Here is a 25,781-nt window from a genome sequence, read left to right as displayed (position 1 = left end):
GACATCTGTTTTTCAAAATTGGTTAGTCATGGGAGGGGGCACAAGTAGTTAGCCTTGCCTAGGGTGCAAAAATGATTGGCACCGGCCCTGGGTACAGTGGCCTATAAGGCAGCTTCATATGTAATGAAACTATGTGATTGAAAGTGTGGCATTGGTGAATGGTGACATGGCTTAATACCCTTACAGCGCCATCCTAAAAACACTTTCCTGGGAATAACAATGAAGAGACCTCAGTAGGATTCTCAGTATACCATCTTAGGGAGCAATCCAGTCTACTCAAAAGAAAGTCTCGTGATATTCAGTGGGGCTTACTCCCGGCAATGTATCCTTCAGATTATAGAATAAAGGTAACAGTATTTACATAGCTTAGTTTTTTAAGTACTCAATATACATTTAGGATTATCTCGGTAACCCTTACGACAGCTGGTCACTATTATTTCCCAGTTCATAATTAATTGCTCTGTAGCAGTACTACAAACCAAAAAGTCCCACAACTGACATGCAAACTTTAGGCTAATGTGAAGATAGCTTTTTCACGAACAGACACAAGTGGAAATGCCAAATTAAAATGGTTGATAATTAGTGTCAACCATATCTCCTGTTCCTTCATTGTTTCTCTGCAGAGCCTGTAACAAGAGTCTTGACCCTACTTTAACTTAACAGATCAGACAAGCTCATAGTCCCAAGATGGCATGGTTGCAGATCCAGGGAAATATAAGAGGGTGGCTAAGCACTTTATTTACAGGCAAGAAATCAGCAGGAGATTTGCAAGTGGAGAATGGATAGCTTCAGTGACCCAAGTGGCATGGTTTGAGAGAATAAGATGCCAGCTAGAGACTGCGGGTGATTTATTTGATAGCATCAGGAAACCATTTATGGGCCGTGTTATAGATGACTATCCCAGGGTTTAGAACATGTACAAAAAGAGAGGGGGATGTAGTACTTACGACTACATAATACAAAATAATGCGATTCCCAAAATGTGAAAGATGGAAAGCAAGATCTGCTCTTGATTTCTTGGTCATTTTTAAATTTAGGCCTTTTATGCATGGCTTTTTCCTTCGCTGACACCCCTCTGCTGACTTTGGGTCTTTGTTTGGATTATGCATGCTGTTTCTGACCCTCAGAGGTTGCCTCACTCTCCCCCTATGTTTCCATGAGTTTTGCCCGCGTTTTCAGCGACCGGTTTTATCTCAAATTTGAAAACTCGGGCAAAACACTGGGAAATGCAGGGGGAGAGCGAGGCGACCTCTGACAGTTGGAAAGGGCAGGCATAATCAAAACAAAGACCAGAAGTCATTGGAAAGGTGACCGCGAGGGAAATAGCCATGCATATAAGGCCTTACTTTCTTGGTAGTCACTTTAAATGAGCGCTGTTTCTGCCCATGAGATTTTGGACGTGTTCATACGTTATTCCTCAATTTTGAAATTCACTTTCATTTAGAGAATTGCTAAAGCCTAAACCAGTATCGCAGAGCAAGACCTTTCTATGTCAACTACCTTTTAGTAGCTGCGGTTGCTGTGATCTGCCCTATGCCTTTGGGATATGTGCAGTTAACAATAATAGATTGGATATATAAAATCATCACTGTCATCGTGTTAGAAACACCAGGCAGAAGGAAAATACATGAATTTAGAGGAGGAGAAGAAGAAGCAGCAGCAGCAGCAATTGAGTTACAACTGCATCATGGCAACCACACAAGAGACAGGCAAATGTAGTTTGCCATTGCTTTCCTCCATGTAGCAATCCCCCTATTCCTTGGTGGTCTCTCATCTCAGTACTAACCATGATGATCCCTGCTTTCCTTCCAAGCTCTGATGAGTACAGGCTAAGCTGGGGTATCTGGGCTGCTCTTTGGACCAGATAATCTAATATTCATATTGATGTCTCATACTTTTCCTTTTCCACTTCAGAATATGGGTATGCCCACTGCACAAAAAATAGGTGAAGGGAAGGTGATTGTAAGCTGGTTTGATTCTCCCTGAAGTGGTAGAGAAAGTTGGCATATAAAAACCAACTCTTCTTCTACTTCTTCACTGCACTACAGCAGTTGGTTTAGGGTTGCCAACTTCCAGGTACTATCTGGAGATCTCCTGCTATTACAACTGATCTCCAGCCGATAGAGATTTCACCTGGAGAAAATGGAGACTTTGGCAATTGGACTCTATGGCATTGAAGTCCATCCCCTCCCCAAACCCCGCCCTCAGGTGGCAAAGAGGGACCTGGCAACCCTAAGTTGGTTACTTCCTGGATTGTCTTGTCTGCCCAGGAAAACCTGGTCACAAAAGACTACTATTGTGCAACAATATCCAGCAATGTGTGGATGCTCCCTTTATGGGATACTGGAGTAAGTAGGAATCAAATGTCCACATGGTTATCTTGTTTTTGCAGATCAAATTGAAATGTTCCCTCTTCGGCTCATCTCTCCTTTTTTTAATTAGCAAAAAATGCAATGCTTGTGGTTATATTGCATACATTAGTATTTAATGGGGGCAACAGAGGGAAGAGGCTTTCTAATCATTCTGTTCATTGAAACACCTCTTTTGGGGTAGGACGTGCAGCTTGGGTCTGCACAGCTGATGTTAAAAGTGGTCAGGAACATGGATGAGCACTGGTCAGGAACATGGATGAGCCAATACTGAAATGTGGACAATAAATGGAACCATCTTAATTTTAAAAAGAGAAAGAGGCTGCTGTCACACGCACTTAAATTCAGCTGATACTATTTAAAGTAGTTTCTTAATGCCCTGATCAAGAACATACTGTGCTAAACGATATACAAACTGATGCCTTAAGTACTCTGCGACAAAATGTATGCTGCAGGACATAGCTAGTTCAGGTCTGCAAGCCTATCGCTCGGAAGAGAGTGAGCTGTCAGTGCTAATAGTAAGGCTGCAAAATGATATCACTTGCATACAAGGTAAGGGTTTCTGCATCCTTGGAAGACTTCCCAGGAAAGCAGTTGCAATTCTGGGAGATCTCCAGCCACCACCAGGCAACCCTACCAATTTCAAAAGCGGCCATTTTCTCCGGGTGAACTGATCTCTATCGGCTGGAGATCAGTTGTAATAGCTAGGGTTGCCAGGTCCCTCTTTGCAACCAGCAGGAGGTTTTTGGGGCGGAGCCTGAGGAGGGTGGGGTTAGGGGAGGGACTTCAATGCCATAGAGTCCAATTGCGAAAGCGGCCATTTTCTCTGGGTGAACTGATCTCTATGGGCTGGAGATCAGTTGTAATAGCAGGAGATCTCCAGCTCGTACCTGGAGGTTGGCAATCCTAGTAATAGCAGGAAATCTCCAGCCACCACCTGGAGGTTGGAAACCCTACTCAAGAACCACATGTGGCTCTTTGACATGCTCGCTGCGGTTTTTCTGAGCATTATTCCCCATTGTGGCACCTAAGGCTGCCAGACCTCCTTGGTATGGTGGGAGGCCTCCCACTGGCAATCATCCTTGCCTGCTGCTGCTCCAAGGGGCAGCAGAAGTAGAGATGCCAACCTCCAGGTGGGACCTGGGGACACCCCCCCCCTCAGAATTACACCTCACCTCCAGACTACAGAGATCAGTTCCCTGGAGAAAATGGATGCTTTGGAGGGTGGGCTGTATGGCATTGTACCCCATTGTAGAGGTTTTATCTTGCTGCATTCCAATGTTTAAAAAATAAGGATGGCCATTCTTTAAATGACGAAGGAAGAGCATGTGCAGAATGCAGTCTTAGAAAGAAAGGGAGAAAGACCATTTACCAAGGAAACAAGTCCTTGTAGGATACTGACTGACCTCTCAGAGTAACTTTGAGGATAAAAATGAGGTACTTTTGAACACTGCCACAACCCTTGAAAGAAGGGTGGGATAAACATGCAGCAAATAAATCCAGCTTCTCCGACAGTGATAACAAACAGGAATTGTGTGGCCCTGTAAAGAATAACATTTTTTTTAAATTCCAGCATAAGCCTTTGTGGACTAGAGTGCACTTTTTCAGATACAATTAATTCCATGTTATTGTAATCCTGAGTGGGAGGTTGAGTGGATCATGTCCTTCAGCGGAAACGTTTAGGGTATTTTGCTCTGTCTGGATTATAAGAGCTCGATGTTGGTTGCAAGGCAGCTAGAATAGTGCAATGAAAATCAGTTGAATATCCCTGAAGGGGCCAGGTCCCTTTCATGTATGAACACACCCTGCTATAACCTTGCATTTTCTAATGCTTTCAAGTAATTTGTTTCTCCTAAAAAACGTTTTCTATTGTTTCATTCCATATTTTTTTTCCTTCACAGATTAGATAAACAAAAAAGAAGAAGAAAAGAACACACTGGCCCAAGTATTTATCCTGGCAGAAAGAAGTAACAAAAAAGCCATTCTCCTCCGCAGTTTGCACTATAAGGTAAATCAGGGAACAGGACTAATTTTTGCCAAGTTGCAGAATCTGCTGAGTTTGGTTTTATTTAAAGGATTTATTGACCTTCTCTTCTGTAAACATGTTTGAGACATCATGGTGGTGGAGAGTGCCATCAGGCTGCAGCTGATTTATGGTGGACCCAGAGGGTTTTCATGGCAGGAGATATTCAGAGGTGGTTTTTGCCATTGCCTGCCTCTGCATAGCAACCCTGGTATTTCTTGGCGGTCTCCCATTCAAACATTTATCAGGGTCAACCCTGCTTAGCTTCCAAGATCTAATGATATCAGTCCAGGTGTGGGTATCCAGGTCTGGGCTGAGGCATCATAACCAATCCTAAAACGTTCAACAGTGTAAACTGTTGAAAGACCAGAAGAATAAAAACAGTGTCTATAAGTAATTTGAGAAGACAAATAATGTGTCATCAAGCTGTAATGATCCACAGGGTGTTCCAGGCAAGACATGAGCAGAGGTGGTTTTCCAGTACCTTTCTCTGCATAGTAATTCCAGTCTTCCTTGGTGGTCTCTCATCCAGGTACTGACTATGGCCAACCCTACTCAGCTCTTAAAAGCATTACCATTTGATGTGACTTTGCTGACTAGGAGAAGTAGAGTTGTCAATCAATATATTGCTGCTATTTCACCTTGAATCCCTGAACAATCTCTCTCGTGGATTCATGTAAAATTTTAAGCAGCATAGGGACAAAGATGGAATCCTGTGGGACTCTATAACATTAATACTAGGGAGCCAAGCAGGTGTCCCCCCCTAAGAATCATTCTTTGGAACTGAGAAGCATCAGAGCTCGGTGCCCTCAATACCCATCTTGACCATGCTACCATGGTCGATGACATCAAAAGCCACCAAAAGGTCCAGGAGAGCATTCCCACTCACTGTTTCCTGATGAAGATCCTCTGTCAGAATTACAAGGTGGTTTCTGTCTAAAAACCAGGCCAGAAGTCTGATTAAAATGAGTTCAGATAATCCGTCTCTTCAAAGAGTGTATGAAATTATATGTCCATGGCGCACTTGAGAATCTTGGCCAATAGAGGGATATTTATGACTAGTTGCTGGTTAAACGCTTTGGGTCCAGGGATAGCTTCTTTAGGAGGACTTCAGAACTACCTCCTTCAAGGTGGTTAGCACTGATGAAGGCGACCACTCGACGGCGCATTGGCACAAGGCAAGGTGGGCAAGTATCTAGCTCTGCTACCCTTCCAAGCAACATGCCCGTATGCTGGGTAACCAAATGCACCCTAGCAAACATGACTAGCCTGAATATTGTCGAAGGCTTTCACGGTCAGAGTTCATTGGTTCTTGTAGGTTATCCGGGCTGTGTAACCGTGGTCTTGGAATTTTCTTTCCTGACGTTTCGCCAGCAACTGTGGCCGGCATCTTCAGAGGAGTAACACTGAAGGACAGTGTCTCTCAGTGTCAAGGGTGTAGGAAGAGTAATATATAGTCAGAAAGGGGTTGGGTTTGAGCTGAGTATTGTCCTGCAAAAGTATTGTCCTGTAAGTATCAAGATAATGTGCTAATGAGGGTATGGTATGTTAATATGGAACCATTGTATCCTGAAGTGATCTGTTAATGTGTGTAATCCAAAGCTAATCTGTATGGCTATTGTTGAATGTTGTCTTTGTCTGGAGGTTTTTCAGGGCAGGAAGCCAAGCCTTATTCATTCTTAAACTCTCCTCTTTTCTGTTAAAGTTGTGCTGATGTTTATGAATTTCAATGGCTTCTCTGTGCAATCTGACAAAATAGTTGGTAGAATTGTCCAGTCTTTCAGTGTCTTGGAATAAGACCCTGTGTCCTGTTTGTGTCAGTCCATGTTCAGCCACTGCTGATTTCTCAGGCTGGCCAAGTCTGCAGTATCTTTCATGTTCTTTTATCCTTGTTTGTATGCTGCGTTTTGTGGTCCCGAATGAATAAGGCTTGGCTTCCTGCCCTGAAAAACCTCCAGACAAAGACAACATTCAACAATAGCCAACAACAGATTAGCTTTGGATTACACACATTAACAGATCACTTCAGGATACAATGGTTCCATATTAACATACCATACCCTCATTAGCACATTATCTTGATACTTACAGGACAATACTTTTGCAGGACAATACTCAGCTCAAACCCAACCCCTTTCTGACTATATATTACTCTTCCTACACCCTTGACACTGAGAGACACTGTCCTTCAGTGTTACTCCTCTGAAGATGCCGGCCACAGTTGCTGGCGAAACGTCAGGAAAGAAAATTCCAAGACCACGGTTACACAGCCCGGATAACCTACAAGAACCAATGACTAGCCTGAGCTGTAATAACATTCTGAGATTGGATTGACAAACAAGTTGTGATTGCCACTGTGGAAGTGTCAATTTTATAATGGCAGAGCCAGTTCCAGCCTAGGCATGATAACGACTATAACATGGTGATAGTTACATGTGGGGAACTAATGGGAAAAGCTGTTCATAGTTCAGCGACTGTTTATGAGCTCCACTGGCTAGTCTTTCCCCTTGTGAATCTCGTTTGAATATCTGAAGGGCACTGCTAGGTGTCATTGGATATTTAACATCTGACCTCCTCTTGACATGCCGGCTGAAAATTCTGCTCATCACAACAAACAGGAACGGCCCTAGCAACCCTCCGGGCCAAATTAGTGGCTCGGTTCCCCTGTAAGGAAAATCTTCTTATTTTTTTAAAAAAAGTTCATATCAATGTCTTTGAAGTCATTTTCTGATTCAAGGTCAAGGTCGGCTGCGACTTGACAGCACTTTACACACATACAAAGCATCATCAGTCCACATGTTATGTTAATCAATAATAGGGTTGCCAACCTCCAGGTAGTAGTTGGAGATCTCCTGCTGTTACAACTCATCTCCAGCCCATAGAGTTCAGTTCACCTGGAGAAAATGGCTGCTTTGGCAACTGGGCTCTATGGCACTGAAGTCCCTCCCCTCCCCAAACCCCGCCCTCCTCAGGCTCCACCCTAAAAACCTCCCGCCGGTGGCGAAGAGGGACCCGGCAACCCCAATCAATAACATAAACTAAAACAACTTCCTCTTTCAAGGGACTTACAATCTAAATGCAGACCGTATAGGGGAGAGGAATGGACAACAAAAGGAAGAGAGGTAGAAGGAATGACAGATAAATGCAAGCAAATGCAGTTTACATGGACTTAGGCTCTATTTTCATTGGCAATAAGGTCAAAGCCAAAATCTTCACAGGGCGAAGTGGGGCTGGTGTGAGCTAAATGTTGAAGGAACCGGGGAGGGCACCATGTAGACATTCTGAGATATGAAATACATGGGCGAAGAGCTCACACTGAAGGAAGGAGGGCCTTTCTATGTAATTGGCTACTTGAATGTATTTGCGATCTCTGTTGAAAATGGGCCCCGCACTCTTTCATACCAGTAAAATTTCATCCACATTATGAAACATTTCCATTTTAAAGCTAAACTCAGTTTTGCAGACATAAGTAAATACACAGATCAATTGTTTAGGTGATAAAAGCAGTCGTCAATCTTGTTCAAAAGGCTGAACCCTGAGATTTCCTAGGAAGAGTTAGTTAGGCCAATACGATTTCCAGTTTCCTTTGGATTGGATCCTGAGGGTCTTTTTTGGCTATCAAAGCCCAGTGGAAGAGGCTCTTGTATTGGCGGATGTCTCCTTTTGCTGAAGGAAAACAACACAGTGAGCAGAAATGTTTCACAGTCTCCAACCTTTACCACTAGCAATTCTGTCTTTTAAAACCGTTTGGCTGATGATCAGATGTTGTTTCAGCATTATTCAGATTTATTAATACAAAATGTCCGTGACTCAACCGAAGGGCTCCCAGAGGGCTTTGCTCAAGACTAGTAACAATAAATACAGTGGTGTTTGCCAATGCCCTCATAAATCAATCATTTTCCAAACGTCTGTTAAAGGCTACCTTCAGAGGTTGAAACTGGTTGGTGTGCAAAGTCACCAGTGCAAAGCGTGAGCATTAACCACAGAGAAGAGGTGCAGAAGTCAAGTGCAGGTCACCAAGAGTCGCATTTGCCTCAATAGACAAATAGGTTGTGTACATAATGAGCCATCAAGATGCCTATCCTTAGGGGAATCCTCTCAAAAGTTATCAGGAAGACACTACAGAGCAGCAGCTGTACTGAAATGTCAGACAAGCTTACACAGCTGACACAAGCAGCTGAAAACAGAACATGGCAGCATCTCCATAAATTCTCTTTATCTAGCCAGCACTGCTTAATATAGATTTACCATATGCTTCGGTCTCACTCACTCTTCCATGAGTATCTTCTAAGACCGAGTTGGGTTATAAGTTCTGACAAATAGCACAGATGGCTGTTGTGGATTTCAGAGAACTGTAGAAATACTCTACTTTCACCCGTTCTGGTTGTTGGTGTTCTTGTTGTTGTTGTTTTAAATTGTCTTTAGGTTCTTTTTAAAAAAGAAAAGAAAAGAAAATGTCTGAATTCAGCCAAAACTCGGATCAAGAAGAGATTTATTCTGAGGAGCTAGATGAAGACGAAATTTTAGCAAACCTGTCCCCTGAAGAACTGAGGGAACTACAGAGTGAAATGGAAGTCATGGCTCCAGACCCTCAAGTGCCAGTTGGAATGATACAGCGAGATCAGACTGAAAAAACCCCAACAGGAAATTTTGATCACAGATCCCTTGTTGACTATCTATATTGGCAGAAGGAATCGAAGCGTATGCATGAGGATGAGAGGGTCCCAGTCACGCTTTTACCATCAGAGGTAAGTGGCTGGAAATACCATTGAGTATTCTGAACGTTTAACATTGTACTCTTTATATACATTAAAATGACTTTTTAGGGCAATCAGTCATTTCCCCTTTTTAAATGAAAACATACTGATGTTACAAACTGCCTTATCGTATTTAAGAGGTCTTCAGGGATTTTATTCTACAATTCTTGATCTGGTACTTCCGGATGAGATGCATGGATTTGAATGGAAAACACTCCGTAATTTATCTTAGTGAAGAAATGTCATTAGGTTTCTTAACATGAATCAATCTTCTTACAAAATTAAAGTGCTGATGTTATGAAATCATTCGTAAAGGGAAAATATTCAGTCTGATAACATGGCGTGTGTCACAGCTAAAACAAGAGGATGTGTAATTGTTAGTTACATTCCACAAAAGAGGTCTTCCTGAAAAGGAATTGCCTTGCAAGTTTTTTTTTTTTAAATGTAGGCAGAGACAGGTTCAGGTGGGCCTTCTTGGGGAGGGAGTTGCCTAATAAAGAGCCAACAGGGATACCAATAGTTGGAGGGGTGAGTAGGGTTGCCAAGCTTCAGGTACTAGCTGGAGATCTCCTGCTATTACAACTGATCTCCAGCCAATAGAGATCAGTTCACCTGGAGAAAATGGCCACTTTGGCCATTGGACTCTATAGCACTGAAGTCCCTCCCCTCCCCAAACCCCGCCCTCCTCAGGCTCCACCCCAAAAACCTCTCACCAATGGTGAAGAAGGACCTGGCAAACCTAGGGGTGAGGGGATACAAAATTTCAGAGGCCTGAGTCACATTGGGGTTCATGAATCCAGGCAGGATACTTTGGGGGGGGGATAGGGGCAACATACATGTTCTAATCAAACATCTTGTCTGTGTTCTTCTAAATGTGAAAAGGACCAAAAATGTGTGGGGCCCTCAGAGTGAATCTTTGCCTGGGGGCCCTGCTTCATGACCTAACCAAATATACCTGTCCGTTTAAACCAGCGGTCTTCAACTCATGTGTCAGAATCTGCAGGTGTGTCACAAAGAACCACTTAGTAGATTGCTAGCCATTACGGAACTGCCATTATGTTGGTGCTTTTGGGGGGACATGAGTAGAAAGCAAGGATGACACACCTCCTGCCTATCTTTGTGTGCTGCTTAGAGGAGCAGCAGGATGGAGAGGTGAGGTCACTCAGTGGCTTTCACCCTTTGCTTCCTCACTATGGTAAGTCTTGGTGTCTGGCGCATTTCCTGTCCTTGACTGTCTAGGTCTAATGCTCACGATACAGGCCTTGAACCCAGGGAGGTCATAACTCTGCCCCCCTTCTTTCTCTCACATGTTTCTGACACATGATTTCCTGTCATGTGTTTGCATTTCAGTGAGTCCCGTGCTTAGTGGGCCTTGGGACTATGGCTCTATCTTACATCTTAAATGGACAGAGGGCTCATATAGACATACCTAGTTCTACTCAACTAGCTTTTTTCAAGGTTTACGGTTTCATGAGTTTGAATATGATTGTCTTATGAGCCACTTCTATGAGTTGCTGGGCCAGCACTACAGCTCATAGGATCAGTTGTGGGGGTCTACACACCAGTAAGAGAACACGTTGCACCAGATTTGGGACCCACAGATTTGGGACCCACACAAGCAATAGTATAGTAGAAACCATCAGTGCTGCTGTGCCATTGCTTCCCTTGTGCCTAGGGTTGCCAGGTTGGGAAATACCTGGAGAGTTTGAGGGGTGGAACCTGAAGTTTGGAGAGATCAGTTGTAATATTGGGAGATCTCTAGCTACCACCTGGAGGTTGGCAACCCTACTTGTGCCTGTGTAATACAACTATGCTGCTGTACACGGACAACATGTACGTCAAAGCCCAGTGCCATTGAGACATGCTGTGAGAGATCTAGATATTGGGGGGCTTGTGGGCAACGTATCCTCAGTGAAGCTTACCTCTCCAAGTGGGCCCAGGAACAGGCCATCGTAAAATGGCTGGTGCGCTTCCTCTTGGCCTATACTCCAAGTGGGCCCAGGCATACTGCCACCCAGAGGGAGCAAATGAAGCAACTAGAAGTAGATGCTCCTTCTTGTTTTCTCACCACTTGTTCTTTTAAAGAGGACAGACAGCAGCAGCCTAGAAGGAATAGTGAGGCCAGGAAATTCTAGGGACAGTGCCCACCCCCTGATACCAGGCCAGGAGGCATGAAATTGTAAGCACAGCCTCCGATGAACTACAAACAATCAAATCAGGGGGAAAGGGTTGCTTGAAAGGAGAGGCATCGCTGGCTTAAAGGGCTGCATGGGAGACAGTGGTCAGACTGAGACTGGTAAGAAAGAGTTCAAATCTCCACTTAGCCATGAAACTCGCTGGGTGACCTAGGCTAGTCACTATCCTTGTAACCAAACCACAGAGACATAGGCCTTTTATGCATGTCTGTTTCACTTACTGTCAACCCTCTGACTACTTCTGGTCTTTGTGTTGATTATGGATGCCATTTCTGACTTTCAGAGGTCACCTTGCTCTCCCCCTGCATTTCCCCGTGTTTTGTTCTGGTTTTCAGAAACCTGTTTTATCTCAAATTTGAAAACGCAGACAAAATGCAGGGAAAGGCAGGGAGAGAGCGAGGCAACCTCTCACGGTAGAAAACGGCATGCATAATCAACACAAAGACCCAAAGTCATCGGAAGGGTGACGGCGAGTGAAATAGCCATGCATAAAAGACCATAGCCTACACACGTTTGCGGTTCTAAGAGCAGGAGCAGCACCACAGCAGAAATTAGGGAGAGGTAGTCTTACAAGGTCCCTTTGCTCCACCGGTGGGAGTTCTTCAGCAGCGCGCAATGTGCACACGTGACCCACACAATGCGCACGCGTGACCCGCCTACGTCACTTCTGGGTTTACTCGGAAGCGACGCAGACGCTCTATCAATCTCTGCCAGAACTCTATGGTTTCCATAGAATTTCGGCGGAGGTTGCTAGAACATCCGCGTCACTTCTGGGTAAAACCCGGGGTGCGTCGTGCAGGTGTGCGTGCTTGCATTGCCCACCGGCCCTCAGGTGGTCGGCGGGCAGCCCGGTGGATTGGCGGGGTTTTACCCGCCATCACAGGGCACATGGCAACCCTACGGAGAGGTAATGAATACAATAACACAAAGTAGTAGGTTAACAAAGGCCACAGCTTTATTGGTTACAGCAGATGGAGCATTGGCGAAGCATGGGGCATGGATCCGAGCATTGGGTGACCACCCTGACCTAGGCTGGTCACTGTCTCTCTGTGTAACCAAATCACAGAGACATAGACTGCACGTGTATACTTCTGTGGAAGGCTCCTCTGAGAAAGGCAAGGCTGGGAGAATGTGACCAGTCAATTGGTCACCCAGCAAGCTTCATTGCAGAGTGGCAGTTTGAACCTGGACCTCCCAGCATCTACTCCGACACCCACTACACCACACTGACTGTGTAGTGGCAAGACTGCATAGAAGTTATGTGGTCCCTGACTGCCCTGAAGGACAAGATATGGAGAGAACCTGCCTCACAGGAGCCCCCTACAGAAGAAGGGAAGTCACATAGGATTGCCAATCTCTAGGCCTGGAGTTCTCCTGGAATTATAATGGATCTGAAGAAGTGAGCTGTGACTCACGAAAGCTCATACCCTGCCAGAAATGAAGTTAGTCTTTAAGGTGCTACTGGACTCTTGCTCTTCTCCACTGCTACAGACAGCCTAACATGGTTACTCATCGTGATCTATCTCAGTGGATCTCCGGACTACAGAGATCAGTTTCCCTGGAGAAAATGGCAGCTTCGGAGGATGGAATCTATGGTATCACATCCCCACTGAGCTCCCGTCTCTCACTGAACTCTGCCTTCCCCAGGCTCTACCCCCAAACTTCTAGGAAGTTCCCAACCTGGAGTTGGTAATCCTAGAAGTCAGCCATTAGCCAGTGGACATTAAGGATGCAATAGAAAATCACATATAACTGGAAGAGTAGGCCAGGTGAGTGTGTAGAGAGGTCAGGGGAAAAGTTTGTTAGAGACAGTAATTCTCAAAGAGGGAAAGGGAAGAAGAGTTGGTTTTTATATGCTGACTTTCTCTACCACTTAAGAATCAAACCGGCTTACAATCTCCTTCCCTTCCCCTCCCCACAACAGACACCCTGTGAGGTAGGTGGAGCTGAGAGAGTGTGACTAGCCCAAGGTCACCCGGCTAGCTTCATGTGTAGGGGTGGGGAAAATAATCCAGTTCTCCATTAGACAGAAAACAGACTTAGTGAAACAAGGAAGAAGAAATAGCAAGAATTAGAATTAGGGTTCCACAACCTTACCTGTTTTGCCTCAGGCTGATATTCTGGCAAAGCTACAGTGAGGGGAAAAAGTATTTGATCCCCTGCTAAATTTGCCTGTTTGCCCTCCGATGAAGAAATGACCAGTCTATAATTTTAATGGTAGGTTTATTGTAGCTGTGAGAGACAGAACAACAACAGGAAAAACCCCAGAAACCCAGAGACTGATGTGCAGTATGAGTGAAATAAGTATTTGATCCCTTTGCAAAAGATGACTTAGTACTTGGTGGCAAAACCCTTGTTGGCAATTACAGAGGTCAGACGTTTCTTGTAGGTGACCACCAGGTTTGCACACATCTCAGGAGGTATTTTGTCCCACTCCTCTTTGCAGATCCTCTCCAAGTCAGTAAGATTTCGAGGCTGATGTGTAGCTACTCGAACCTTCAGCTCCCTCCACAGATTTTCGATGGGATTAAGGTCTGGAGACTGGCTAAGCCACCCCAGGACCTTAATGTGCTTCTTCTTGAGCCACTCCTTTGTTGCCTTGGCCATGTGTTTTGGGTCATTGTCATGCTGGAATACCCATCCTCGACCCATTTTCAATGCCCTGGCTGAGGGAAGAGGTGCTCACCCAAGATTTGACGATACATGGTCCTGTCCATCGTCCCTTCGATGCGGTGAAGGTGTCCTGTCCCCTTAGCAGAAAAACACCCCCAAAGCATAATATGTCCCCCTCCATGTTTGACGGTGGGAATGGTGTTCTTGGGGTCATAGGCAGCATTCCTCCTCCTCCAAACACGGCGAGTTGAGTTGATGCCAAAGAGTTCGATTTTGGTCTCATCTGACCACAACACTTTCACCCAGTTCTCCTCTGGGTCATTCAGATGTGCATTGGCAAACTGCAGACGGGCCTGTACATGTGCTGTCTTGAGCAAGGGGACCTTGTGGGCTCTGCAAGATCTCAGTCCTTCACAGTGTAGTGTGTTACCAACTGTTTTCATGGTGACTATGGTCCCAGCTGCCCTGAGATCATTGACAAGTTCCCCCTGTGTAGTTCTGGGCTGCTTCATCACCGTTCTCATGATCATTGCAACTCCATGAGATGAGATCTTGCATGGAGCTCCAGACCGAGGGAGGTTGACAGTTAGGGTTAGGGTTGTCACCTTCTCACCAAGCTGCTTGGCAATAGTCTTGTAGCCCTGTCCAGCCTTGTGCAGGTCTACAATCTTGTCCCTGACATCCTTGGACAGCTCTTTGGTCTTGGTCATGGTGGCTAGTTTGGAATCTGATGGATTGATTGCTTCTGTCGACAGCAGAACCCTAACACTAACCCTAATCTGGCTGGTTGATAGGGGATCAAATACTTATTTCACTCATTATAATGCACATTAATCTCTGACTTTTGTCTTCTGGGTTTCTGGGGGTTTTCCTGTTGTTATTCTGTCTCTCACAGCTACAATAAACCTACCATTAAAATTATGGACTGGTCATTTCTTCGTCAGAGGGCAAACGGGCAAATTCAGCAGGGGATCAAATACTTTTTCCCCTCACTGTTAGTAAATGCTTAGCTGTCTTAGCTATTTTGCTGCCTTGGCATCTGACTGAATCGGATAATTCTTCCAAATGAGCCCTATATATAACTGTAAAAAGTAATGTATTGTTATGTAAGCACAGAACATCCCAGCTTTACTGTTCTTTTAACTAAATCACATGTGCTATGATGGTTCCCAGCCTTCTAACAGCTGTAAAAAAGGGGGGAGAACCCTCAACCACTGACCTGCTGTAATGGCCTGCACTTGAAGAACCACTGTGTGGGTGTGTGCAATTGATGCCATTCTTAAATAATAGTTATTTCTTGAAATGGGGCAGTATCTGGAAGAACGGAACACAGTAGAGGAATGGGATGTTCTCTGTTGCGCCAGAAAGTTTGACCAGAACCGACGGGTTGAAATTAAGTCAAATGTTTTCAGCTAAATGTTAGGAAGAACTTCCTCACAGAGTGGTTCCTCAGTGGAAGGGGCCTTCTCAGGAGGTGGTGGGCTGTCCTTCTTTGGAGGTTTTTAAGCAGAGACTAGATGGCCACTTGATAGCAAGGCTGATTCTGTGAGCTTAGGCAGCTCCAGATTGGGAAATATTTGGAGATTTTGGAGGTGGAGCCTAAGGAAGTTGGGGTTTGGGGAGGGGAGGGACTTCAATGGGGTATAATTAGGGTCGTCAGCTCCAGGTTGGGAAATACCTGGAGATTTTGGGAGTGAAGCCTGTGTGGTGAGGAAAAATGAAATAAGGGTATATTGTAGCCAACTCTAAGCCCTTGGGCTACAGTGGGAAAGAAATAGAAATAAATGTGCTGGTCATATTTCAAGCTGCCCTACAATGGATCAGAAGTGATATGTAGGGTTGCCAACCTCCAGGTACTAGCTGGAGATCTCCTGCTATTACAACTGATCTCCAGCCGATTGAGATCAGTTCACCTGGAGAAAATGGCCGCTTTGGCAATTGGACTCTTATGGCTTTGAAGTCCCTCCGCCCCGATGGCGAAGAGGGACCTGGCAACCCTAGTGATGTGTGAAACACAGGGGAGAGGAAGGAATAAAATAAAAACCTGTTGTAAGTACAAAGAAAGAATATAGATTTAAGTAAATCATGAGTGCCTCCAAATGATTATGGCTAGGAGTTGTATGATGATGATCGAATCAGGCCTCCCTAACTGTAAATGAAGCAACCTGTTTCTCTCTGTGGGGCTAAACTGGCTTTAATGGGGAACAGTGCTAGGCCAACCAAGTCAAAATGAGTCCGAGTTTAAATGAATCTTCAAAGAAAGTGTGTGTGTGTGTGTGTGTGTGCGTAAAGTATCTTCAAGTTGCAGCCATCTTATGGCAACCCCTATGGGGTTTTCAAGGCAAGAGACTTTCAGAGGTGGTTTGCCATTGCCTGCCTGTGGGTGGGCTGAGAGAGTTCTGAGAGAGAACTGTGACTGGCCCAAGGTCACCCAGCAGGCTTCCTGTGGAGGAGTGGAGAATTGAACCCAATTCTCCAGATTAGAATCTGCCGCTCTTAACCACTACACCACGCTGGCTCAGGGAAAGTGCTACAGTTCAATTCACCGATAATTATAACAGTCTCTCTTTGCAACAAACAAGCTGAGACTTGGGAAAAGGAAAAGGAAAAGCACCCATCTGAATGGTCACCAAGGTTAAATCATGATTTGCCCTTGCACCATTATTTTTTTTAACTTAGTACCAGGCTTAGCAAATGCTCTTAAGAACAAGTTTATACATTACAGGAAAACAAACATCTTCCCAGATATTTTCCCTCCATGAACATTGGGGTTTTAGCATGTCCATGAGATGAACATGCTAATAGATATAACGTAACATTCAGTGAAAGCAGTGTTGGAGGAGAGGGTTACAGATAGGGTTGCCAACTGCCAGGTAGTAGCAGAAGATCTCCTGCTAATTCAAGTGATCTCCAGCCAATAGAGATCAGATCACCTGGAGAAAAATGGCCACTTTGGCAATTGAACTCTATGGCATTGAAGTCCCTCCCCTCCCCAAACCCCTCCCTCTTCAGGCTCTGCCCCCAAAATCTCCTGCCGGTTGTGAAGAGGGACCTGGCAACCCTAGTTACAGATACCATGGACGGCCAAAAAACAAATAAGTGGGTTGTAGATTAAATCAAGCCTGAACTGACCCTAGAAGCTAAAATGACTAAACTTTATACTTTGGTCACGTTATGAGAAGACAAGAGTCACTGGAAAAGACAATCATGCTAGGAAAAGTCAAAGGCAGCAGGAAAAGAGGAAGGCCCAACATGAGGTGGATTGACTCTGTAAAGGAAGCCACGGCCCTCAGTTTGCAAGACCTGAGCAAGGTTGTTAAAGATAGGACGTTTTGGAGGACATTGATTCATAGGGCAGCCATGAGTCGGAAGCAACTTGACGGCACTTAACACACACACAAGAGAAAGCACAGACTGAAGGTCTCCATCATTCCTTCCTCGCTTAAGGGTGAATTCCTGCCTGCATGATTAATACTCAGTGACTGTAGAGAAACAGTGGGGCAGGGATGTGGCAGGGGATAAAGTGTCCGCTTAGTGTACAGAAGATCCCAGGTTCAATATGTGGCATCTCCAGATAAAATGGTCAGGTTGTAGGTAATGTGAAAGACCTCAACCTGAGACCCTGGAAAGCCACTGCCAGTCAGATTAGACAATACTGGCCTTGAGAGAGCCATGGTCTGATTCATGTGTTCAGTGTTCAGAGATATGGCTTAGTGGGAAAGCACATGCTTTGAATGCAGAAGTTTCCAGGTTTAATTTCTGATACCTACCATTCAAAAGGATCACAGGTAGCAAACAGGGTTGGATCAACCCAGGGTTGGATCAACAGAGGTGTTGGTGGTGTGGATATGCCTTTCTCTTCCCTTAGCAGCCTGTCATTTGTCCTAAAACTCCAATCTGAGGACTGGGGGAGCCTTGAAAGCAAGTTGCTACAGGATGAGGGACTGCAGGAGGGGGGGATGAGGGGGAATCAAGTAAAATTACCTCGCTTCCCCACTTTTCTGACACTAGTGTTTCCCCTTGGTCTCTGCAATCCCTGTTCTGTAGTGCATTTTGCATTTGAGGCTCTTCCAACCCACATGTAGGTTTTCAGGACAAACAACAGACTGCTCAGGGAATGGTGACGATCCATTCTGCCAACACTTTCCATGAACTCTTCTGGTGAATCCAACCCATTGGCAAAGTTCTGCTTAAGATCACGGAGAGCTGTTGCTGATTGGTGTAGACAGTACTGAACTTGGTGGAGCAATAGTCTGACTCAGTGTTTGATTACAAAATCAAACGAGGACTTAGCCCGTGCAACCCAAAGCCATCAAAGACCCCCAAATAGTTTTCATATCACCTCAAACATAATATCTAATGCAGAGATGGCCTCTCTCACAGCTGAATGAGTGAACTAAGTGATATAACTGAATGTCAAACAACCCAAATTCTTTGTCAACAGTGTCCATTTACTATCTCTGAGAGAGAAACGGTCATGGAGATCAGCTTCTCGTTGCTCTTCAGCTAGAAGGCAGTTTTGCTCAAAACAGACCAGTGGGACAGGGAGCCATGGCAAGGACAGCACACCTGGCCAAGTTCAGTATTTTACTTGCAAACCAGAAGTGTTGGGAGAGTTGCCTGATGTGGGCTTAGCTCAGGACTTGTGTGGGTGGGTGAGAACCTGAAAGTAAATGCAACAGGTTTATGCGTGTCTTTCGTTCCCCAGTTGCCCCTCCTTTGAGAGCTATCACGAGCCTTCAGGACATAAAACAATTACTCTTCGGACTTGTGGTGTAGGGGTTAAGAGCAGTGGACTCTTATCTGGAGAACCAGGTTTGATTCCGCGCTCCTCCACATGAAGCCTGCTGGGCTAGTCACAGTTCTCTCAGAGTTCTCTCAGCCCCACCTACCTCACAGGGAGTCTGTTGTGGGAGGGGAGAAGGGAAGGTGATTATAAGCCACTTTGAGACTCCTTTCAGTAGAGAAAAACTAACTCTTCTTCTTCTTCTGTACCTTTACCTACCCTGCACAGTCAGGGTATGGTGTTTATTGATGTAAATGAATAAACAAATAATTGGAAGTGAAGCTGAACCGGATAGTTTTCTGGAGGCCCTCTCACCCTTCAAATTAGTTCAGTGACACGATGTGTTACATCAACTTTGTGAACTTTATCTAAATGATGTGGTAAAACTATTTAAATTATTTCAGCTCTTAGCATTTTGTTTTCTGCAGAGACTCACTGGAGAAAGGTCTGAAGAAAATGTAACAGATTTTGACAACAAGAATGAAATGGCCAATGGCACCACAGATATGGAAAAAAATGAAGGCTATGGATATGAACAGCCCACTGAACTGGACACAGGGGAAACAAATAGCGATGTGAGCGACTATAAGGAGGAGGAGGAGGAGGAGGAAGAGGAGGAGGAAGAGGAGGAAGAAGAGGAGGAGGAAGGAGAAAAGGAGGAAGAAGAAAATAAAGAGAATGGAAATGATAAGGAAGATCTGGAAACAAAGAAACCATATGATGAAGAGGATAGCAGAAGCACAGAATCAAGGGAAACTCCTGAAAAAGAAGAAAACAATGAAAAGAAACCATCAAAGTTAAATATTCCCCAAAAATTAGCTCTAGATACTAGTTTTATAAAGTTAAGTGCAAGGCCTTCAGGAAATCAAACTAATTTAGATGAGAGCCTGAGAAAAGTCCGGAAGAATGATCCAAGCATGACAGAACTCAACTTGAACAACATTGAGAACATCCCCAAGGAAATGCTGGTAGACTTTGTCAATGCCATGAAAAAGAACAAGAATATCAAAACATTCAGTTTAGCCAATGTGGGGGCCGATGACAACGTTGCTTTCGCCTTAGCCAACATGCTGCGTGAAAACAGGAACATCACTACTTTGAACATCGAATCCAATTTCATCTCAGGCAAAGGAATTGTGGCCATTATGAGGTGCTTGCAATACAATGAGAAGCTGACCGAGCTACGTTTTCACAACCAGAGAAGTATGTTGGGCCACCAAGCAGAAATGGAAATTGCTAGACTACTGAAAGCGAACCCAACGCTACTGAAGATTGGCTATCATTTTGAACTTCCCGGTCCCAGGATGGTGGTTACCAATCTTCTCAGCAGAAACCTTGATAAACAGAGACAAAAAAGAATCGACGAACAAAAGCAGCAACAGTTGAAAGAGCAGAGGGAGCTAATAGCCATGCTAGAGAATGGACTTGGGTTGCCTCCTGGGATGTGGGAGATGTTAGGTGGGCCAATGCCCTCTTCAGTGGTGCCCCCACCCATGCAGCCTCCAAAGTCACCAGTCCCAACTGTTACTAGAAAAAAAGAACCTGGAAGAAAGCCAGCCCCTGAACAAGAAAAGAGCGATGATCCACCCTCTTTCAAAATTGTGAAGCTCAAGAGAATCCAGCGCAAACCCACTATAGAACAATATGTGGAGCCAGCTGAAAAAACCAATCTCAAAGACGTGATCAAGACACTTAAACCTATTCCGAGAAGGCGGCCACCTCCTCTGGTAGAAGAAACCCCTCGAGATAAGCTGCTGAATGCTATCCGTCAGAGCAATGTAGCTTATCTTAAACCGGTAAGTACCTAGAACAGGGAAACATTAGGAAAATGTTGCAATCCCAGGAATCTCAGTTTAGGGTATTATTCATTTCAAATTAAAGGATGTGAGTGTTGCAACAATTGTATGTTGTAAAGGCACTGTGGCTTGTAAAGAATATAAGTAGTCTTATTTGTGCACTGATGTCAATATTACGTAAATATAGATTTTCGAATACGTCACCTCTCTATGAATATTACTGTTTTCAAAATAAGCAGATAATATTGTTAGAATAAAGAACTGCTGCAGTATGAGATAAACTACAGACATTTAAGGAAAGAACCCATACTTTACATGTAAAAAGGGATCATCCTTGGCATCTCCAGTTAAAGAATGTGTAATAGTAGGACTAAGACCATGGAGAGCCACTGCCAGTCTGAGTAGCCTGGGATGTTTATCCCACTAAATAAGTGACATCTTGGAGTACCACCTTCTGGATTGCAAGTATCTATAGAGCTGGCATCTTTTGCTGCTTTTTGGAAAGACCTAGCATTAGCCTGCCCTGACCTGGATGGCCCAGGCTAGCCTGATCTCGTCAGATCTCAGAAGCTAAGCAGGGTCAGCCCTGGTTAGTATTTGGATGGGGGACCACCAAGGAATACCAGGGTTGCTGTGCAGAGGAAGGCACTGCCAAACCACCTCTATTAGTCTCTTGCCATGAAAACCCCAAAAAGGGGTCGCCACAAGTTGGCTGTGACTTGACGGCACTTTACACACACACAGTGTTAGCATCCATGCACTAATAGCAAGCCATGCCTCCAGCCTCTTTTTGCATACCTGCTGAGAAAAGCAACAGAATGGTGAGCTGAGGTGACTCAGTGGTCCAAGAGGATTCCTCCGTGGATCTAACGCCTGGCTCATTTCTCACTATGGTACACCTCCTGGTGCTTCTCTTGTGTTCCAGTTTTTTCTTGGCCTACTGCCTGCCTTCACCAGTGAGGCCATAACCCTAGCTTCCCCCTTCCTGTCATGTGACTGAAATGTCGCATGGTTTCCTGTATGCTGCTTGCAGCTCATTGGGTCCTGTGCTTGGTGGGACCTGGGTCTTGACCACTGCACTAAACTGAGGTTTGCAAACTCAGTGGTTATTCAGCACTGTTGTAATGGCATGTTTAGAAACATTGGATCTGTAGGTTCAACGCTTTGTTGTTGTTGTTGGCCGCTTAGATAAATTTCATTTGTTGTTGTAGAAGATAACCACCACATTGGAAACTCCTCAAACAGGAGTTTGTGTGATGATGTAATAATGTTAATGTAATCTTAATGACAGGAGTATGTTCCTTACACCCCTGGACCCTGGTGCATAGCAATACTTAATCTGGACTGAAGCTTTGTCTCTTCTGCAAGCATACTCTTGCTCACCAACATAAGGTGCTAAAGGGATGGTAGAAGAGAGGAATGGAAAAAGAATCAGGGTATGCTCAGGATTCAATGACCCCTTTCTTCTCAAACATCAGTTCATTCATGAAATGATGGCTTTCTGGATGAGTCCATCAAAGGGTTGTTGTTTTTTTTGATACTATCACTATCAATTTTAGAACTACTGGTATGCCAAGATACCTGTGTTCTTAGAATGAAAGGGACCAATCTACCTTTTTGTCACATTTTAATCATCTCGATACTGTGAGTGAAGGTGTGATCCCAGCATGAGCGCACATACTACATTTACACCAAAGTCATCAGCTTCACAATTTCATTTTTATCTTCCCTCCTCCAGTCACTCTACTTGAGGAGCGTTTTTTAAAAAAACCTTCTGGCCTTCAGTGCGGAATCTCAAATGTCAGCCATTGAGTGCACTGTAAGCTATGGGGTGCATTTCCCAACAAATCCCTCCTCTCAATTACACAGCTGGGCAGCTGTCTACCGAACAAGCTGGTCCACACTAGATCTCTGTCCTTAGGATGCTATACATTCCATAGATACTTGTACTCGGATCAAGTCCAGTGTGATGCACCTGTTAATCATTGAGGTCACCCATAGCATTTATGATACATTGGGTCTTCCTCAGGAGTCGAGAAATAATTTTCCAAGGCTGAAAATCAAGAAATTTGCATCATAGATACTAGCAGTTCTCTTTATTAAGATGCCTGAACTAATTCCCTGCTCAGGAAAAATGATAACATATAAATTAGAACGAGTTTCAAAATTTCTCGTTTTGATTTGGTGCGGCTCTAATGGACAAACCATCTGGGTAGCACAAGAACATTTTATTTGATAATGTCTATAGCAGGGGTGTTAAACACAAGGTCCGAGGGCTGGATCCGGCCCACAAGTCAGCTGAGGCAGCCACCCCACACACTCTTAATCTAGGCTGGTGAGGCATGGCCTGACCAAGTGACATTTACGTCATATCCAGCCCTCATAACAATTGAGCTCAACACCCCAGTCTATCGTTTTATGTTTTTCTTTCTTTTACATATTTTATACCATTGACTGAATTGTGGCTTCCAAGCAGTATATCTCCTTGAAATCTTCTTTATATCATAGGGAGATCCTTCAATCACAGGATGCCACATTGAGGAGCATTTATAAACATGCCACCTTTGTCAATCTCAGGGAATTTCTATATGGAGCTTTTGGCTGTTGGTGATGGGGAGGCAGAGATGATGTTCCTGGATGTCTACTTCCCATAAATCATGTATATATCCACACTAGTCTCTAATCCATCTGCACAGCTGGCACAGATACAGCTGGGGTCACAAACATGGGCCAGGTTTTCTCGGGGCTCAAGATGCTGTATCTTTACGGTCTTCTTCCATTATATTAGGGCAACCTTCCTGCCTGGCACTACAGAGCCAAACTGATAAAAGTAGATGTTTTCTTGCAGATGTCTCTGCCCACACAGCAAAATGAGGAGGTGACAGAATGCTGAGGTGGTAGAATACACCGTACCTCTTTGGACACAAAGTGAGAGATCACACTTTTAAATGCTTCTGTATGGACAGGCTTGGATCTGCTGGGGAGTTTCCACAAACAGAACAACTTCTGCTCACAGAGGGTGACTTTCTCCCCTTCACCTCTTGCTGCAGCCCAAAATATGCCCCCCAATGCTGCTCCAGAACAGCCTGTATTCCCTGTAAACAGAAAACTAGTGCAACAGAATATGAGCCAGCCTAGAATTTATCTCCCCGTTCCGCTAGTTTATATAGTGCTGTAGGCTGCCTTGAGGCAAGAGGAAGTATGGGGTGTATAAATATTTTAAATAAATATTACATGGAGGGTTTTATTGAACGTTGGGTAATGTTCACAAAGGCAGTCTCCACCTGCAGTCTTCAGCAGCACGGTCCATTCTACCACCAGCTTTTGAGAACCTGATTCTCCTTCATATGTAAATAAGGACAAAGAGGACAGCTCCTCGGAGTGCTATTTTGATGGAGAAGGGGGAGGTAGTCAAGCAGAATGCGAAGAGTAGGTCTCTTCAGCCTTGGTGAACAGGCAATGGAATGGCAGACAAGACAGAAGATGAGATAGAATGTCAATGCAAAGTGAGACATATGTATTATGTGTCGTCAAGTCACAACTGACTTATGGTGACCCCAGCAAGGGGCTTTCAAAGTAAGCGAGAAGCGGAGGAGATCTGCTATCGACTTTTTCATCAGGGTCTTCCTTGGTGGTCCCCCATCCAAGTGCCAACCCTGCTTGGCTTCCAAGAGATGACGCGATCATGCCATACCATACTGCCTTTCCTTAAATTGACACATATTGGGGCCCCAAAGTTTGCAACTTTACTGATTTGATCATTGCAGAGTGTGTCTTCAGGGCAAAATATTTCTGCCCACAGAACACAATTTCCCGGCGTCCTCTCACCTTCCCATTGCAGCCCCAAATGGCCCCCAAAATATAGCATTTCAAGTGACATTTGGGGACTGCTGTGGGTGGGGGAAGGCATGAACATAATGCTATGCAGGCAGAAATCCTTTTACACACACACCCAAAAAAACCACTCTGCTGGATCCAAGCCATTACATGAATAGAAATGTATTATACCAGGGACAGAAAAAATTCTCATTTTCCCTACAACAAAATAAGGGTTCGTTGCTGGGAGAAGGCACTTTCCTTTCAACAAAGTGACTTCCAAGGATGTCTCAGCCCCCTCCCCACCACACCATACACAGACAATAGCTGTATATCATTTGTGCTTCAAATTTTGTATCTGGAGAAATATTTAACACAAATATTAAATCATTTGAAAACATTTCCCCCCAGCTTGGGATTTCCTTTTGCATTTACTAAACTGTTTTGCTTTAACAAGAGGTTCTTTTTCGGAGGTGGGTGTATGAGCAAAGCCCCCTTCCCCTTTTCACAATTAACATTTCTTGGTGTTGTTCCTTCCTTCACAGGTGCCCGTTCCCAAAGAGCTGGAGTAAAACACCCCGTTCAGTTGAAGGAAACAACTTGAAAAATATACAGACTGTGCAAGTGTTGCTTCAGATCATTTCGGGGCTGTTTCCTTCAGGTGGAAGACAAAGGTGTGGGAACAATGCGTGAAGCATGCTTCCTGTTGAAGTGATGATCGAAAGAGGCAGAGCGCAAGTATACATGGTGAACGTTTTTCATCCACTCTGAAATCATGGGCTGCCTCCCAGACTCCGCCAGTTCACCGAATTTTAATTGCTCCCGGGGGTGGAGAGGGGAGAGTGATACTTTATACCCATTAATAAGCATGTTACCACTTTTATAGCTTCCTTCAGTAAACATTGTTGGAACTATCACCTTCGGCTGTGATATTTGAAAGAAGCAAGTGGTATCCTTTTGCGAGTGTGTGGTTGGTTGCTTTCTCTCTGCCTCTCCCTCTCTCTCACACACACATGGGTTGCCAACCTCCAGGTGGTGACTAGAGATCTCCTGGTATTACAACTGATCTCCAGTCAACAGAGATCACTTCACCTGGAAAAAATGGCAACTTTGGAAGGTGGATCGTACAGCATTATATCCCACTGAAGTCCCTCCCCTCCTCAAACCCCGACCTCTTCAGACTCCACCCTCCAAAATATCCAGGTACTTGTATGGTTACAAGGTCGTTATGACGTGCAGCATCAGAATAGGGGGTCTTCTTTTCCAAAAGCAGCAGAGGAATGAATGCTAACCTTCAGCAGGTATGAGGAATGGCAAGTCAGAGTTGCCTACATTTATAACTCAAGACAAATTAGGCCAGACAACTGGCCCTGGGAACAGAGAACGTACACTCCATTCTGAAGGCACTGTCCTACTGATAAAGACA

General features: G+C 44.6%; 1 protein-coding gene across 1 annotated transcript; it reads left to right on the top strand.

The window, feature by feature from the left end:
• Positions 1–8,830: 8,830 nt before the first annotated feature.
• On the top strand, positions 8,831–25,273 carry LMOD3 (leiomodin 3). Its single transcript, XM_056851040.1, has 3 exons — positions 8,831–9,140; positions 19,172–20,539; positions 24,901–25,273. The coding sequence occupies exons 1-3, from the start codon at positions 8,847–8,849 to the stop codon at positions 24,925–24,927; spliced, it is 1,689 nt and encodes a 562-aa protein (XP_056707018.1). The 5' UTR covers positions 8,831–8,846; the 3' UTR covers positions 24,928–25,273.
• Positions 25,274–25,781: the final 508 nt, after the last annotated feature.

The sequence above is a fragment of the Euleptes europaea genome, chromosome 1 (genome assembly GCF_029931775.1).
Source record: "Euleptes europaea isolate rEulEur1 chromosome 1, rEulEur1.hap1, whole genome shotgun sequence".
Taxonomy (NCBI): domain Eukaryota; kingdom Metazoa; phylum Chordata; class Lepidosauria; order Squamata; family Sphaerodactylidae; genus Euleptes; species Euleptes europaea.
This window is presented reverse-complemented; position numbering and strand designations above follow the sequence as displayed.

What these genes read in the sequence shown, in the direction of transcription:
- LMOD3 (XM_056851040.1), top strand. Translation starts at nt 8,847, where the DNA reads ATGTCTGAATTCAGCCAAAACTCGGATCAAGAAGAGATTTATTCTGAG. An exon ending in TCACGCTTTTACCATCAGAG is followed by an intron (nt 9,141 to 19,171) that starts GTAAGTGGCTGG and finishes TGTTTTCTGCAG; the next exon opens with AGACTCACTGGAGAAAGGTC. An exon ending in ATGTAGCTTATCTTAAACCG is followed by an intron (nt 20,540 to 24,900) that starts GTAAGTACCTAG and finishes CTTCCTTCACAG; the next exon opens with GTGCCCGTTCCCAAAGAGCT.